The sequence below is a fragment of the Hemitrygon akajei genome, chromosome 12, assembly GCF_048418815.1.
Source record: "Hemitrygon akajei chromosome 12, sHemAka1.3, whole genome shotgun sequence".
Taxonomy (NCBI): Eukaryota; Metazoa; Chordata; class Chondrichthyes; order Myliobatiformes; family Dasyatidae; genus Hemitrygon; species Hemitrygon akajei.
In genome coordinates this window covers 27,424,560-27,439,446 of record NC_133135.1, presented here as the reverse complement: position 1 = coordinate 27,439,446, position 14,887 = coordinate 27,424,560, and the positions used below count along the sequence as shown (strand labels likewise).

At 39.6% G+C, this 14,887-nt stretch overlaps 1 protein-coding gene across 1 annotated transcript in view; it reads right to left on the bottom strand.

Moving 5' to 3' along the window:
- Positions 1 to 14,887, bottom strand: part of cfap57 (cilia and flagella associated protein 57) — a 75,044-nt gene that overhangs the window by 19,701 nt on the left and 40,456 nt on the right. Inside the window, exons 12-17 of the mRNA XM_073062762.1 lie at positions 14,474 to 14,629; positions 13,441 to 13,534; positions 11,238 to 11,428; positions 10,931 to 11,104; positions 10,417 to 10,575; positions 7,195 to 7,338 (exon numbers count right to left, since the gene is read on the bottom strand). Of these exons, the coding sequence (XP_072918863.1) occupies positions 7,195 to 7,338; positions 10,417 to 10,575; positions 10,931 to 11,104; positions 11,238 to 11,428; positions 13,441 to 13,534; positions 14,474 to 14,629 (918 nt within the window). The remainder of the gene's footprint in view (positions 1 to 7,194; positions 7,339 to 10,416; positions 10,576 to 10,930; positions 11,105 to 11,237; positions 11,429 to 13,440; positions 13,535 to 14,473; positions 14,630 to 14,887) is intronic.

Sequence of the window (14,887 nt, the reverse complement as noted above, 5' to 3'; positions counted from 1 at the left end):
ATAGTTAAGTAGTTTCAAAGGAGGTGACACTTCACCTGTGAGTCTGTTGGGGTCAAATACTGTGTCTGGTGCTCCCAGTGTGGCTTCCTGTATATTGGTGAGACGTGACATAGATTGGGAAATTGCTTTGCCAAGCATCTACGCTCTGCCTGCCAGAAGAAGCAGGATCTTCCAGTGGCCACCCATTTTAATTCCACCTCCCATTGCCATTCCGATTTGTCAATCCATGGCCTCCTCTACTGTTGCGATGAGGCCACATTCAGATTGGAAGGAAAAAAAATAACACCTTATGTTCTGTGTGGGTAGCCTCCAACCTGAAGGCATGAATATCGATTTCTTGAAATGTTGGTAATGCCCCCCAGCCCCTTCACCATTCTCTCACCTAATCTCTTTGCTTGCCTACTGCCTCCCTCTGGTGCTCCTCCCCCCTTTTCTTTCTTCTTGTCCTCTCATTTCAGACTCCCTCTTCTCTAGCCCTGTATCTCTTTCACCAATCAGCTTCCCAGCTTTTCACTTCATCTCTCCCCCTCTGGTTTCACCCATCACCTTGTGCTTCTCTCTCCCTGCCCTCCCCCACCTTTTAAATCAACTCCTCATCGTTTTCCTCCAGTCCTGGGGCAGTGTCTCAGCCCGAAACATCGACTGTACTTTTTTCCATAGATGCTGCCTGGCCTGTTGAATTCTTCCAGCATTTGTGTGTGTTGCTCGGATTTCCCGCATCTGCAGTTTTCTCTTGTTTGTCAGAGGAATAAAAGCAGGTTTATTTTATTAAGACACAAAGTATAAGAGCAGGGATGCAGCTAGTTGAAAGACATTAAGATAAATACATAGATAGGAGAGCTTTAGGCAACATAGATAGTTTAGGCTGAAGGCCTGTTTCCATGCTGAATAACTCTATGACCTTTAATCAGCTTTGAAAATGTACATAAAAGGTTGTGAATTACAGAACTGTGGGCGTGGGACCATGGGTGAATAAAGCAGTGGAACTCTTTCATATAATTTTAAAATGACAAGTTCTGCAACAACCCAAATACTTAAAATATTGAGTGAATGACCAAATCTACGACTTTAAAGCAATAGAAGGACTCAACATAGTTGAAATGAAATACCATTTCTAATGTACAGTAAAAGTCAGAGCAACAGAGCAGTCTAAAAATGTTGAAGTTAGTGATCAATACATTTTCTGAGAATGTGGCATGACAAGTAAATGTAATCGTGACACTGAGTTTCCATTATTTAATTGCATAGTGAAAGAGAATGAAGTGTTTGACTGGGTTTCTAATACATTTAGACTCTTTCTGAACAAGTAGTGCTCACTTATCAAGAATACAGTAGCAGTATCATGAGACCACAAAATTTATTCAGTGCACTTTGTACTTAAGTACATACCAAAAATAAATGGAGCAAAAACGATTTTATCTTTGCACTAGACCATGAAAGCATGCTTACATGAATTCTGATATGCAATTTATTATTCAATAATATACTTTGAGTGGTGAACAATGTGGTGTAAGAATCACCCTACCATGCTTGATGGTTAAGCATATAGTTCATGAGAGGGAGCACGTTTTCGTTCTCAAAGTTAACCTTGTTAATCATGTTCCAATGTCAGAAAGAAATATACAAGATTTTTCTGTTCATAGACATCAGCTTGATTCACTCTTGCCTCTGACTCTGAAGATTTGTGGATTCATTTATCAATTCTAAACCTGAGCATGTAAAGAAAGCTGAGACTGCCATGCAAGGAGAGTGATACACTGGCCTAGCTACTGTCTTTCTACCCTGTTCAGGGGAACGATCAGAAAAATCTTACAGGCACTATTACAAGAGCAGAGACTTATCTCAAGTAGCATTTCTCCTTCAACAAACATCATCAAAAGACAGATACACTAATCATTTAATTCAAGGGTCTTACAGGTACGGAGGAGGCAAGCATTTAGATTCGTGAACCATTGGAATCTCTCTGGGATAGAGGGGACCTGTACACATTGAACAGGGTTTACTTGAAGCAGACATAGACCGATATCCTTGCAGGTAATTTGCTAGCACTGCATAGGCGAGTTTAAACTATATTTGTGGAGGATGGGGCAGTGAGCTGTGGGACTCTAAGCAGCAGCAAGTAAGACCATAAGATAAAAGAGCTGAACTGGACCCATTCCATCATGGCTGATTTATTATCCCTCTTAATCCCATTCTTCTGCCTTCTCCCTGTCGTTTTTGACATCCTGGTCAATCAGCTTTACATATATTCAATAACTTGGGCTCCATAGATGTCTATGGCAATGATTTCCACAGATTCACTACACCTCAGGTGAAAGAAATTCCTCCTTATCTGTATTCTAAATGGACATCACTCTATCCCGAGGCTGTGCCCTCTGGTTCTAGACTTACCCACCATAAGAAAAATCCTCCCCCCATCCACTTTATCCAGGCCTTTCAATATTCAATAGGTTTCAATAATATCCCCCTCATTCTTATAAACTACAGTGCACATGGGTCCAGAGTCATCGAACGCTCCTCATATGTTAACCTATTCATTCCTGGAATCATTCTCGTGAACCTCCTCTGTACCCTCTCCAATGTTAGCACATCTTTTAGATATGGGGCCTAAAATTCCAAGAACAGTCTGAACATTGCCTTAAAAAGCTGAACATTACATCCTTGATCTTATATTCTAGTCCTCTCAAAATGAATGCCAACATTGTATTTGCCTTCCTTACCACCAACTCAACCTGCAGGTTAACTGTTAGGAAATCCTGCACAAGGACTCCCAAATCCCTTTGCATCTCTGATTTTCAATTTTTTTTCTCCATTTAGAAAACAGTCTACACCTTTATTCCTTCTATCGAAGTGCATGGCCATATACTTCCCTACACTGTATTCAATCTGCCACTTCTTTGCCCATTTTCTCAATCCGCTCAAGTCTTTTTGCAGACCACCTGTACCTCCATCTATTTTCATATCATTTGCAAACTTGGCCATAAAGCCATCAATTCCAACATCCAGATCATTGGCATATAACGTAAAAAGAAGCGATCTCAACAACAATCCTTGCAGAACACCACTAGTCACTGGCAGAAAAGGCCCCGTTTATTCCCACTCTTTGCCTCCTGCGAAACAGCCAATCTTCTGTCTGTGCTTGTACCTTTCCTGTAACACCATTGGCTCTTACCTTGTAAAGCAGCTTCATGAGCAGGACCTTGTCAAAGGCCTTCTGAAAATGTAAGTAAACAACTTCCACTGACTCTCCTTTGTCTATGTAGTCTGTTAGTTCCTCAAAGAATTCCAACATATTTGTCAGGCAAGATTTCCCCTTAAAGAAACTATGCTGACTTTGGCCTATTTTGTCATGTACATCCAAATACATCCAGTCCTCCTGAACCATTCCATAATTTAGTGATTCTTGAAAGATTATTACTAATGTCTCCACAATCTCTTCAGCTACCTATTTCAGAGCACTAGGGTGTAGTCTATCTAGTCCAGGAGTCTTAATTACAGTACCTTCAGTTTCCAAAGTACCTTCTCCTTAGTCATGGCAACTACACTCACTTCTGCCCCTGACACTCTTGAATTTCTGGCCTACTGCTGGTGTCTTCCACAGTGTAAACTGATGCAAAATACTTATTAAGTTCATCAGCCATTTCTTTGCCCCCTGCCCCCCATTACTGCTTCTCCAGAGTTATTTTCCAGTGGTCCAATATCCTTTTTTATATTATTGGCTAGCTTATCTTCATTGTCAAATTTTCTCTCCTTATGGCTTTTTAGTTGTCTTCTGCTGGTTTTTAAAAGCTTCCCAATTCTCTAACTTTGCACTAATTTTGCTATATTATATGCCTTCTCTTTTCCTTTTACACTTTTTGACTTCCATTATCACCCATGGTTGCTTCATCCTCCTTGTAGAATACTTAATCACTTTTGGGATGCATCTATCTTGCGCCTTCCAAATCGACCCCAGAAACTCCAATCTTGCTGTTCTGTTGTGTGTCGTGATCCTTGATAGTGCCAATCATTCTGCAATTTACTCTACTCCACTATAAGACTGATAAATCTGACTTTAGCTTCTCCCTCTCAAACTGCAGGGTGAATTCTATCATATTATGATCATTGCCTCCTAAGAATTCCTTCACCTTAAGCACACTAATCAAATTTGGTTCATTACATAACACCCAATCCAGAATTGCCTTTTCTCTGGGCTCAACCACAAGCTAATCTAAAAATCCATCTCATAGGCATTCTACAAATTCCCTGTCTTGGGATCCAGCACCAACATGATATTCCCAGTCTAGCTACATATTGAAATCCCCCATCACTATCATAACATTGCCCTTTATTCATGCCTTTTCTATCTCCTGTTGTAATTTGTAGCCCATATCCTGGTTGCTGTTTGGAGGCTTGTACATAACACCCATCAGGGTCTTTTTAACCTAGCAGTTTCTTAACTTTACCTACAAGGATTCTACATCTACTGATCCGATCTCACTTCTTTCTAAGGATTTGTTTTCATTTTTTACCAATAGAACCACCCCATCCTATACACCTACCTGCCTGTCCTTTCAATACAATATGTATCCTTGGATGTTAAGCTCTCAACTAATATCTTCTTTCAGCCAGGGCTCAGTGATGCTACAAGATTGTCCCTGTCAATCTCTAACTGCGCTACAAGATCACCTACCTTATTTCATATGCCCAATGCACTCAAATATAATATTGTCAGTCCTGTGTTCACTATCCTTTTCAATTATGTCTCCATGTTACATTTCAACTTGTTCCACTGACTGCACATATTGGGGTATCATCTGCCTGTCTTTCCTCATAGTCTCACGACACATTGCATCTACTTGTATACCAACTGTCCCTGTCTCAGCCCTATCATTCCGGTTCACATCCTCCTGCCAAATTAGTTTAAACCTTCCCCATCAGCTCTAGTAAACATGCCCGCAAGGATATTTATCCCCTTTGGGTTCATGTACTTGTCCTTTTTGTACAGGTCATACCTTTCCTAGAAGAGATCCCAATAATCTAGAAATATTAAACATTGACCCCTGCACCAAATTCCTCAGCCATGCATTCATCTGCCAAATAATCCTGTTCTTACCATCACTGGTGCATGACACTGGCAGCAATCCAGAGATTATTACTCTGGGTAGATGGTAAGTTGGTCATCCAGTAAGATGGTGGCATGTTTGGACAGAGTGGTTTCTACAGGGTCAGTCAAAGGTGTTATTGTCTTTTTAAAACATTTTTTATGATCACAAGACCCTACTGGACCTAAAGAACTTAAAGAGTCAGAATCAGGTTTTATTATCACCAGCATGTGTCATGAAATGTGTTAACAGCAGTAGTAGTTCAATGTTATACATAATATAGAAGAAAAAAAAGTAAAAAACAAATTAAGAATGAAAAATAAATAAGTAAAGCAATTACAATATATGTATAATGAATAGAAACAGAAATAATATATATTTAAAAAGTGAGGTAGTGTTCATGGGATCAATGTCCATTTAGGAATTGGATGGTAGGGGGGAAGGAGCTGTTCCTGAATCGCTGAGTGTGTGCCTTCAGTTCTACCCCATCAGTGAATTACTCATCCTGGACCAACACATAAGTGCAATTATGAAGAAAGCATGACAGAGCCTCTACTTCCTTTAAAGTTTATGAAGATTCAGCATGACATCTAAAACTTATAAATTTCTACAGATGTGTGGTGGATCACTGGTTGCATCATGGCCTGGTATAGAAACACCAACACCCTTGAACAGAAAATTCTACAAAAGTAGAGTCAGTCCATCACAGGTAAAGATCTACACACCCACCATTAAGTACATCTACCCGGAGCACTGTCGTAGGAAAGCAGTATCCATCATCAAGGGCCCTTACCAACCAGGCCATGCTCTCTTCTCACTGCTGCCAAGGTATAGGAGCCTCAGGACTCACACCACCAGGTTCAGGAACAGTTAACACCCCTCAACAATTAGGTTTTGAATCAGAAAGGTTAACTTCACTCACCCCATCACTGAACTGTTCCAACAACCTATGGACTCATATTCAAGGACTCTTCATCTCATGCTCTCAATATTTATTGTTTATTTATTTATTATTATTATTATTTCTACTTTTGCATTTGCACAGTTTGTTGTCAGTTGCACATAGTTTGTCATTCCTGTTGGATGCAGTTCTTCATTGATTCTATTGTGTTTCTTGGACTTACTGTGTATGTGCGCAAGAAAATGAATTTCAGGGTTGTGTATGGTGACATATATATACTTTGATAATAAATTTACTTTGAATTTTGAACTTCTGAACTTTGAAATACAACAGAATTAATGAGAAGCTACACACAAATGTGACTGACAAACAATCAATGTGCAAAAGAAGACCAATTGCAAATAAAATAAATGCATAAATAAATAAGACTAAGAAACATGAGCTGCAGAGTCCTTTAAAGTGAGTCCACAGATTATAAAATCCGTTCAGAGATGAGGTGAGTGCCATTATCTTTGCTGGCTCAGAAGCCTGATGACTGTAGGTCCATAGCTGTTCCTGATCCTGGTGGTGTGGGAGGTAAGGCTCCTGTACATCCTTCCTGATGTCAGCAGTAAGAAGAGAGCATGGCCTTGATAATGGACACTACTTTCTTGTGGCAGCACTCTTTACAGATGTGCCTAATGGTGCATGGTTGAGAGCAGAAATGGTAGCTCAGTATTCCAGGATACAGATGCTACAGGTGTAACAGAGGTACTGGTAAGCGTAGGAGGGTGTACTATTTTTGATAAGGGAGGACATTACAACAGTACTTAGAGATGGCATTCTTGGGTACCTCATGAGGTCATATGAGTCGAAATTAGACACAGGAAGGCAAGAGTTACTACTGGAGCTGTATTATGGACACATACATAGTGCGAACTTGAGATGCAGGTGTGTTGAGAAATTGTTCATATTGTTAAAAAATAATAGGATTGTATTTGTCAGAAATTTTAATTCTGCTGGTTTTATCTGGGCCAGCCAAAGTGTGAGGAGTCTGGATGGGGTGGAATTTGTGATAGATGTCCAGCTTAAGGATTATTAAAAACACAAAATGCTGGCAGAACTCAGCAGGCCAGACAGCACCTACGGGAGGAGGTAGTGACAACGTTTTGGGCCGAAACCCTTCATCAGGATTAAGGATTATTGTTTTTTTGTTCCCTGAAGACTTACTTGCTGAATTTGCTCTTTCATCTCTTTTATGTCATTTTCTCGTGGCTCAATCTGCTGTTTTAACTCCTTAATCTTGTAATCAAGAACAAATTTAAATTTCTCCAGTTCTTGATTCTTCTTCTTGAGATCATAGATGCGCTTCTCCTGTAGAAAATCAGAATGTTAGATTGAAGTTGTCATTCCTTGCTTATGTGGAACTTAGAGGGTAACTTCGGTCCTCCACAGGAATGACACTGAAAGTCACATAGTTCAAAAAAATTTACATTCATTATTTTGGACTATGCTTAGTTCTATGCTGATTTGCGGTAAGTGAAAATGTGCTGTTTCCAGTAACCCTTGCTGAAATAGCTAGTCTTATTCAATGATTGATATTACATCATTTGAAGATCATCAAATCTTTGCCACCATTCTGCACAACACAGCACTTTTATTTTCTTCCCAAAGCAATATTTGTATAATACTCAATGATATGAGTGTTTTGGTGCTGATTACTTTTGGTCTCAGAAGTTAAACAGGTTCCTGCATGTTGATATTTGAATGGGATTCCACCTGGGCTCACATAAAGATGAGGAACATCTCACTTTATTATTCTGCCTGAGAATCACCCAATATTGTTGCTTCTAAGGTGCTCCAAAAGTAAGTGTTATCAGGACTGGCTTTGATCTTGATAAATGTTTTGTAGGAACTAAAGTTTATGGAAAGAGAAGCATAGAACATTATTATTTAACTTTGGTAACAACAAATGACCATCAGACAATAAGACATAGGAGAGGAATTAGGCCATTCTGTCCATCGAGACTGCTCTGCCATTGCATTATGGCTGATTTATTATCCCTCTCCTGCTATTATCCCTATAAATACACTCAGTAACAGGCTTCCATAGCAATCTGTGGTAATGTATTCCATGGATTCACCATCCTCTGGCTAAAGTAAGTTCTCTGTTCTAAAAGGATGTCCCTCTAGTCTAAGGCTGTGGCTTGCGATTCTAGGCTCACCCAACACAGAAAACATCCTTTCAACATCCACATAATCCTGATAGAACAGAGAAACATCGAAAACCTACAGCGCAATACAGGCCCTTCAGCCCACAAAATTGTGGTGAACATCTCTCTACCTTAGAAATTACAAGTCTTACCCATAGCCCTCTATTTTTCTAAACTCCATGTATCTACCAAAAGTCTCTTAAAAGACCCTATCGTATCTGCCTCCACCACCATTGCTGGCAGCCCCTTCCACACACTCACCACTCTCTGCGTAAAAAACTTACCCCTGACATCTCCTCTGTACCTACTCCCCAGCACCGTAAACCTGTGTCCTCTTGTGGCAATCATTTCAGCCTTGGGGAAAAAGCCTCTGACTATCCACAGGATCAATGCTTCTCATCATCTTATAAACCTCTATCAGGTCACCTCTCATCCTCCTTCGCTCCAAAGAGAAAAGGCTGAGTTCACTCAACCTGTTTTCATAAGGCATGCTCCCCAATCCAGGCAACATCCTTGTAAATCTCCTCTGTACCCTTTCTATGGCTTCCACATCCTTCCTGTAGTGAGGCAACCACTGACCACAGTACTCAAAGTGGGGTCTGACCAGGGTCTTATATAACTGCAACATTACCTCTCGGCTCCTAAATTCAATTCTACGATTGATGAAGGTCAATACACCGTATGCCTTCTTAACAACAGAGTCAACCTGTGCAGTTGCTTTGAGCGTCCTATGGTCTCGGACCCCAAGATCCCTCTGATCCTCCACACTGCCAAGAGTCTTACCATTAATACTATATTCTGCCATCACATTTGACCTACCAAAATGAACCACTTCATTTATCTGGGTTGAACTCCATCTGCCACTTCTCAGCCCAGTTTTGCATCTTATCAATGTCCTGCTGTAACCTCTGACAGCCCTCCACACTATCAACAACACCTCCAACCTTTGTGTTGTCAACAAACTTACTAACCCACCTCTCCACTTCCTCATCCAGGTCATTTATAAAAACCATGAATAGTAAGGGTCCCAGAACAGATCCCTGAGGCACACCACTGGTCACCGAACTCCAGGCAGAATATGACCTGTCTACAACCACTCTTTTCCTTCTTTGGGCAAGCCAGTTCTGGATCCACAAAGCAATGTCCCCTTGGATCCCATGCCTCCTTACTTTCTCAATAAGCCTTACATGGGGTACCTTATCAAATGCCTTGCTGAAATCCATATACACTACATCTACTGCTCTTCCTTCATTAATGTGTTTAATCACATCCTCAAAAAATTCAATCAGGCTCATAAGGCACAACCTTCCCTTGACAAAGCCATATTGACTATTCCTAATCATATACATTATACCTCTCTAAATGTTCATAAATCCTGCCTCTCAGGAACTTCTCCATCAACTTACCAACGACTGAAGTAAGACTCACTGGTCTATAATTTCCTGGGCTATCTCTACTCCCTTTCTTGAATAATGGAACAACATCCTCCAAACCTCTGGAACCTCTCCTGTCCCCATTGATGATTCAAGGATCATCGCCAGAGGCTCAGCAATCTCCTCCCTTGCCTCCCACAGTAGCCTGGGGTACATCTCATCTGGTTCCGGCAACTTATCCAACTTAATGCTTTCTAAAAGCTCCAGCGCATCCTCTTTCTCAAGCTTTTCAGTCCGCTGCAAGGCATCACTTGTGAATTCTTGTGAACATTCTTTGGATCCTAGCATATCTTTTCTGAGACAAGAGGTCCAAAACTGCTCACCATTCTTCAAGTACGGTCTAACCAAAGCCTCATAAAGCCTCAACATTATTTCCTTGCTCTTATACTCTCGTCCTCTTGAAATTCGTTTTATCATTGCATTTGCCTTCCTTATCATTGACTCAACCTGCAAGTTAGCCTTTAAGGAATCCCACACTAGGACTCCCAAATCCCTATGTACCTCTGATTTCTGAACTTCTTTATTCCTTCTGAACGCCTTTATTCCTTCTATCAAGGTGCATAACCATACACTTCCCTACACTATATTCCCTCTTCTATTAAGAAAAGCTTATTATAAAGGAATGAGAATATTTAGATTCAAAACTTGCACTACACGATTAACATCACTAATTATTTTTATACATGATAATACACGTGTGCATCTTTGCATAATCCCGTTCTTTGCTTTGGCTATAATTGCCACTGGGTTCTCTTCCACTTAGACAAATTCATTTTCCCTTCCTTGCTATTTCCCAGCTGCCTCACCTTGTCCTGTATCGTCTCATCCCTTTCTAAGATCTCTTTCTTCAATCCTTGGATATCTTTCTCTAGAGATTTGATGACTCCATGTAACTTGAGATGTTCTGCCTTCAGTTTCTCAATTTCTCCCTGTCTGTCTTCAATTTCCTTTTGAAAGCTGGTAAACTGTGATAAGGAGGAACATTGGAAAGAGATGAAAGGATGGACCAAAATCATTAGACTTTCACACTCAGAGAATGATCAACTTAATATCACAAAGCAATTTTCAAGATAACTAATTGTCTTGGGTAATTATTCAATGATTGTTAGTGATATTATTGAGAAGATAATATTATATAAAATAATATCATTGTACCACATAAGACAATAGGATTTTAGTTGAGAAAAAGACACAATGCTCATCATTTTCAGATAATTTGCTGACGCACAGATCAAAATTTTCTTCCACCTGCCTAGGGGAAATCTGGAAGTGACAATCTTGTAACCTAGATTGTTTTTATGAAAAAGGACCTTTCTGTACCTTTTTTCTCATGATTCCTGTTTCTCCTTTCAGTCGGAGATTTGCCTCCTTCTCATCTCTCAAATCCCGTTCATATTTAATTTTAATGTCCTGAATTTCTCGGTCACAATCCTCCTCTATTTGTTTCTTTGTTTCATCAGACTCTTTAATTTGCTGCCTGGAGTCATCCTGCAACTAAGATAATTAAAATTGGAATGATTAGTACAACAGTCAAAGCATTATTAAACTTATTAAGCTGTGAAAGTGTATGTTTAATTTCTAAGAGGTTAATTAAAATTAATTCCTATTTCATGTTCTTCTGTTTTACCTGTGTAATAAGTGTGCCCCTCTCCTGTAGTTTGGTCTCATAGTACTCTGTCAGCTCCTCTAATGCTTGGGTCTTACTCTCATCCATTTCACTCAACTGTCTTTCATAATCTTCCTGCATTCGTTGGGATTTGATTTGCAGCTCCTGGTATTTTTCATATTCCAACATTAATTTCTGATTGTTCATTGTTTCTAAAATTAGAAATATGCATGGAATTAAATTTGTTTATAAATGTATGCAATAGATAACTTGATTTCAGCCTCGAATGGATTGTGGCATCTTAAATATATGCATTACATTAAAGAACACAATGAGATAGGACAGGGCAATTCGAGTGATCATCACCTTGAGTTTTTCATTGCTTCAGAATGACTTGTTTAACCAAGATTTTAGTTTCTGGCCAAGGTATTAATCTATACTTTTTCTTTACAAGTTCTATTAAGCCTGTTGCATACTTTTCATAAATCTTTGTATTTTTTCTTGCCATCTAAGCACACAAGAGTGGTGAATCCATGGAATTCATTGCCACAGGCAGCTGTGTAGGCCAAGTCTGTATGTATTTTAAGGCTGAGGTTGATAGATTCTTCATTGGTCTGGGCATGAAGGGATTCGGGGAGAAGGCAGGAGATTAGGGTTAGGAGGAAAATTGGATCAGCCATGATGAAATGGCAGAGCTGACTTGATGTGCCAAATGGCCTAATTCTGCTCCAATATCTTATGGTCTTATATATTATACCAACCAAACATGAAATGGCTACCAGTAAGCAGAGGGTCCCAAAACTTTGTAAACTGCTGTCAGCTTGAACAGCTTCCAAGATCAATAATAAATAAAGATAAATTAGAGAACTGACCACCAGTATGAGATTTTCGCAGTTCATCTATGAATGTATGTTTCCCTGTCAGAAAGTATTCCAAGGCTGATTAATGAAAATGGAAAGCTGTATATACCCTCTGCTGGATAGAAGTGGCAGATAAAATTGGGAATTTTATCTGCGGGCAGGGTGCTGGACAGGGCAAAAGCCGATGTTTGGCTCCATTTTGTCGATTAAAGCTCCTATTGTTTGCCGATTACAGTGAGGAGGGAGACTGAAGCATTGAAGTAAGTGCAGAGGGTTAGCACCAGCCACCTTTCTTTTGATTGGGTTGCTCTGTACTGGAGAGGGGAGAGCAGAGAGCCTGCTGCTGTGTCAGGGCCAGAAGGTATTTTTGCATTTTGTTTTTTTCTGCATTTTGGATCTGGACTATAGACTCTATTTTTCCGCCTTATAGATTTTATAATTTAGAGTTTTTTCACCTGATCTTTTTTTTGTTGGAAGAGGGGGATTTGGGGGGCATCGATGGGCCTGTTCCATTTTGTTTGTCCTTTTTTTGTTTGGGAGGAGGGATTTGGGGGTGATGCTGCCTTTCTTTTCTTTTTCTTTCTTAGTGTCATGACTACCCAGAATATTGTAGAATTTCAGAGTTGTATATTTTGAAAATAAATGAAGCTTTGAATAATGGTAAATAGTAGAAGAGGAGAAATTAGAATAATGTCCTAACATTGCTTTTTGCTATTGTTGTTGAATATGTATTTTTATAAAAGTGCACTTCAAATAATTAGCTTAATTGACTTAAGGAAACAACTTTTCATTTCAATTTACAGTATGCATTCAGCAGCCACTTTATTAGGTACCTCATGTACCCAATAAAGTGGCCACTCAGAGTATGTTCATGGTCTTCTGCAGCTGTAGTCAATCCACTTCAAGGTTTGATGTGTTGTCCATTCAGAGATGCTCTTCTGCACAACACTGTTGTACTGCATGGTTACTTAAGTTACTGTTACCTTCTTGTCAGCTTGAACTAATTTGGTCATTCTGCTCTGATCTCTCTATTAACAAGGTGTTTTTGCCCACGGAACTGCTGCTCACTGGATGTCTTTTGTTTTTTTTTGGTCTATAAACTTTAGACACTGTAGTTTTGAAAATCCCAGGAGATCAGCAGTCTCTGAAATACTCAAACCATCCCATCTGGCACTAAAAATCATTATCACTAACAATGCATTGAGTTGCTGCCACATGAATGGCTGATGAGACATTTGCATTAACGAGCAGATGTACCTAATAATGTAGCTACTGAGTATATGTCTACCATTTACTGATTGATTAATTAGCAGTCTGTTTGGCTTTAAAGACATTATGATTAAAAAATGCACTCGGCAATTTACCTAACTCCTCAATTTCTTTGGAGTGTTTATCCAGGACCATCACTGTATCCTCCTTATGTTTTATCTCAACCTTATCTTTGTCAGTCTTCAGAACCTGTAGCAAATCATAGTATTTCATTATTTTGAGGTATTGATTCAATAACCACCAGTTAATATATCTCAGGTCTCATGTGGTATATATCTTCTCTAATGTATTTTGTTGAAGAGTCAGTAAAATCAAATTGTGACCTTGATCCGTTGCACTGAACGTGCAATGGAGAGTCAGCTATGTGTCATGAGCAACAACCACAAACTGCTGGAGAAACTCAGAAAATCAGGCAGTATCTATGGAAGGAAATAAACAGTCAATGATTTGGGCCAAATCTGCTTCTCAGAACTGGAAAGAAAGGGGGCAGAAGCCAGAATAAGAAGGAGAAGAAGTTGAGTGGGAAAGGAAGAGCTGGGAAGTGATAGGTGGAAGACATAGAGGGCTGAAGGAGAAGTAATCTAATAGGAGAGGACAGTGGACCATAGAATAAGGGGAAAAAAGCTGGGGAACCAGATGGAAATAACGGGCAAGTCATGAGACCCATGGAGGAAAAGAGAAGGGGTGAGAGTGCAACAGAATGTGGAGAGAAACAGTAAAAGTGAAGGGGGTGGGTACGGTGAGCAGTGGTTACAGGAAGTTGGAAAAACCAATGTTCATGCCATCAAGTTGGAGACTACCAAGAGGGAATATGAAATATTACTCCTCCAACCTGAGTTTGGCCTCACTCTGGCAGTTGAAGAAACAGATATGCCAGTGTGGGAATGGGAAGAGAGAATTCAAATGGGTAGCCACTGGGAGATTGTGAGTGTGCATTGTGTTCTGCTTCCTATATTACGCTTAATCAAACAGGGTGGAATATCTACCATAATCATTCCATATTCATGTATATTATTCAACCAAACAAGTGTCCAGTATCAAAGTTAAAGCATTAAAGGAATTTAAGCAACAAATATTCTTCAAAGATGTTTTCTGGCCTTGATTTTAGCTCCCTGTTTTGTTACCTACCTGATTTTTTGTTTTCAGAACTTCCATTTCCTGAATAAATTTCTCGGTTAATTCTTTGATTTTATCATTATAATTCATGTCCTTCAGTCTGAGTTGATATTCATTCTCCATCTTCAGTTCCTCGACACGGCTTTTCAACTCCACTGTTAATTGATTCTGTTAAAACAGATTAAATAATTTTCTGCTGTCAAATTAACCTTGATCACAAATTCTACCAGTGACACCAACACCAAACAGAAATATGAATTTTCTGCATTTTTTCTCTTCCTGTGCCTTGTCTCCTGCAAGCAAGGGGCCTGGGATTAAACCTGGAGTATATTTGCCAGTAATACAAATGCATACACTAAATTACCAGTTCCATTGATGGGTTTTCAACCGTGCATTAGTGCATTTGTGTAACTCATTTAAAATTGA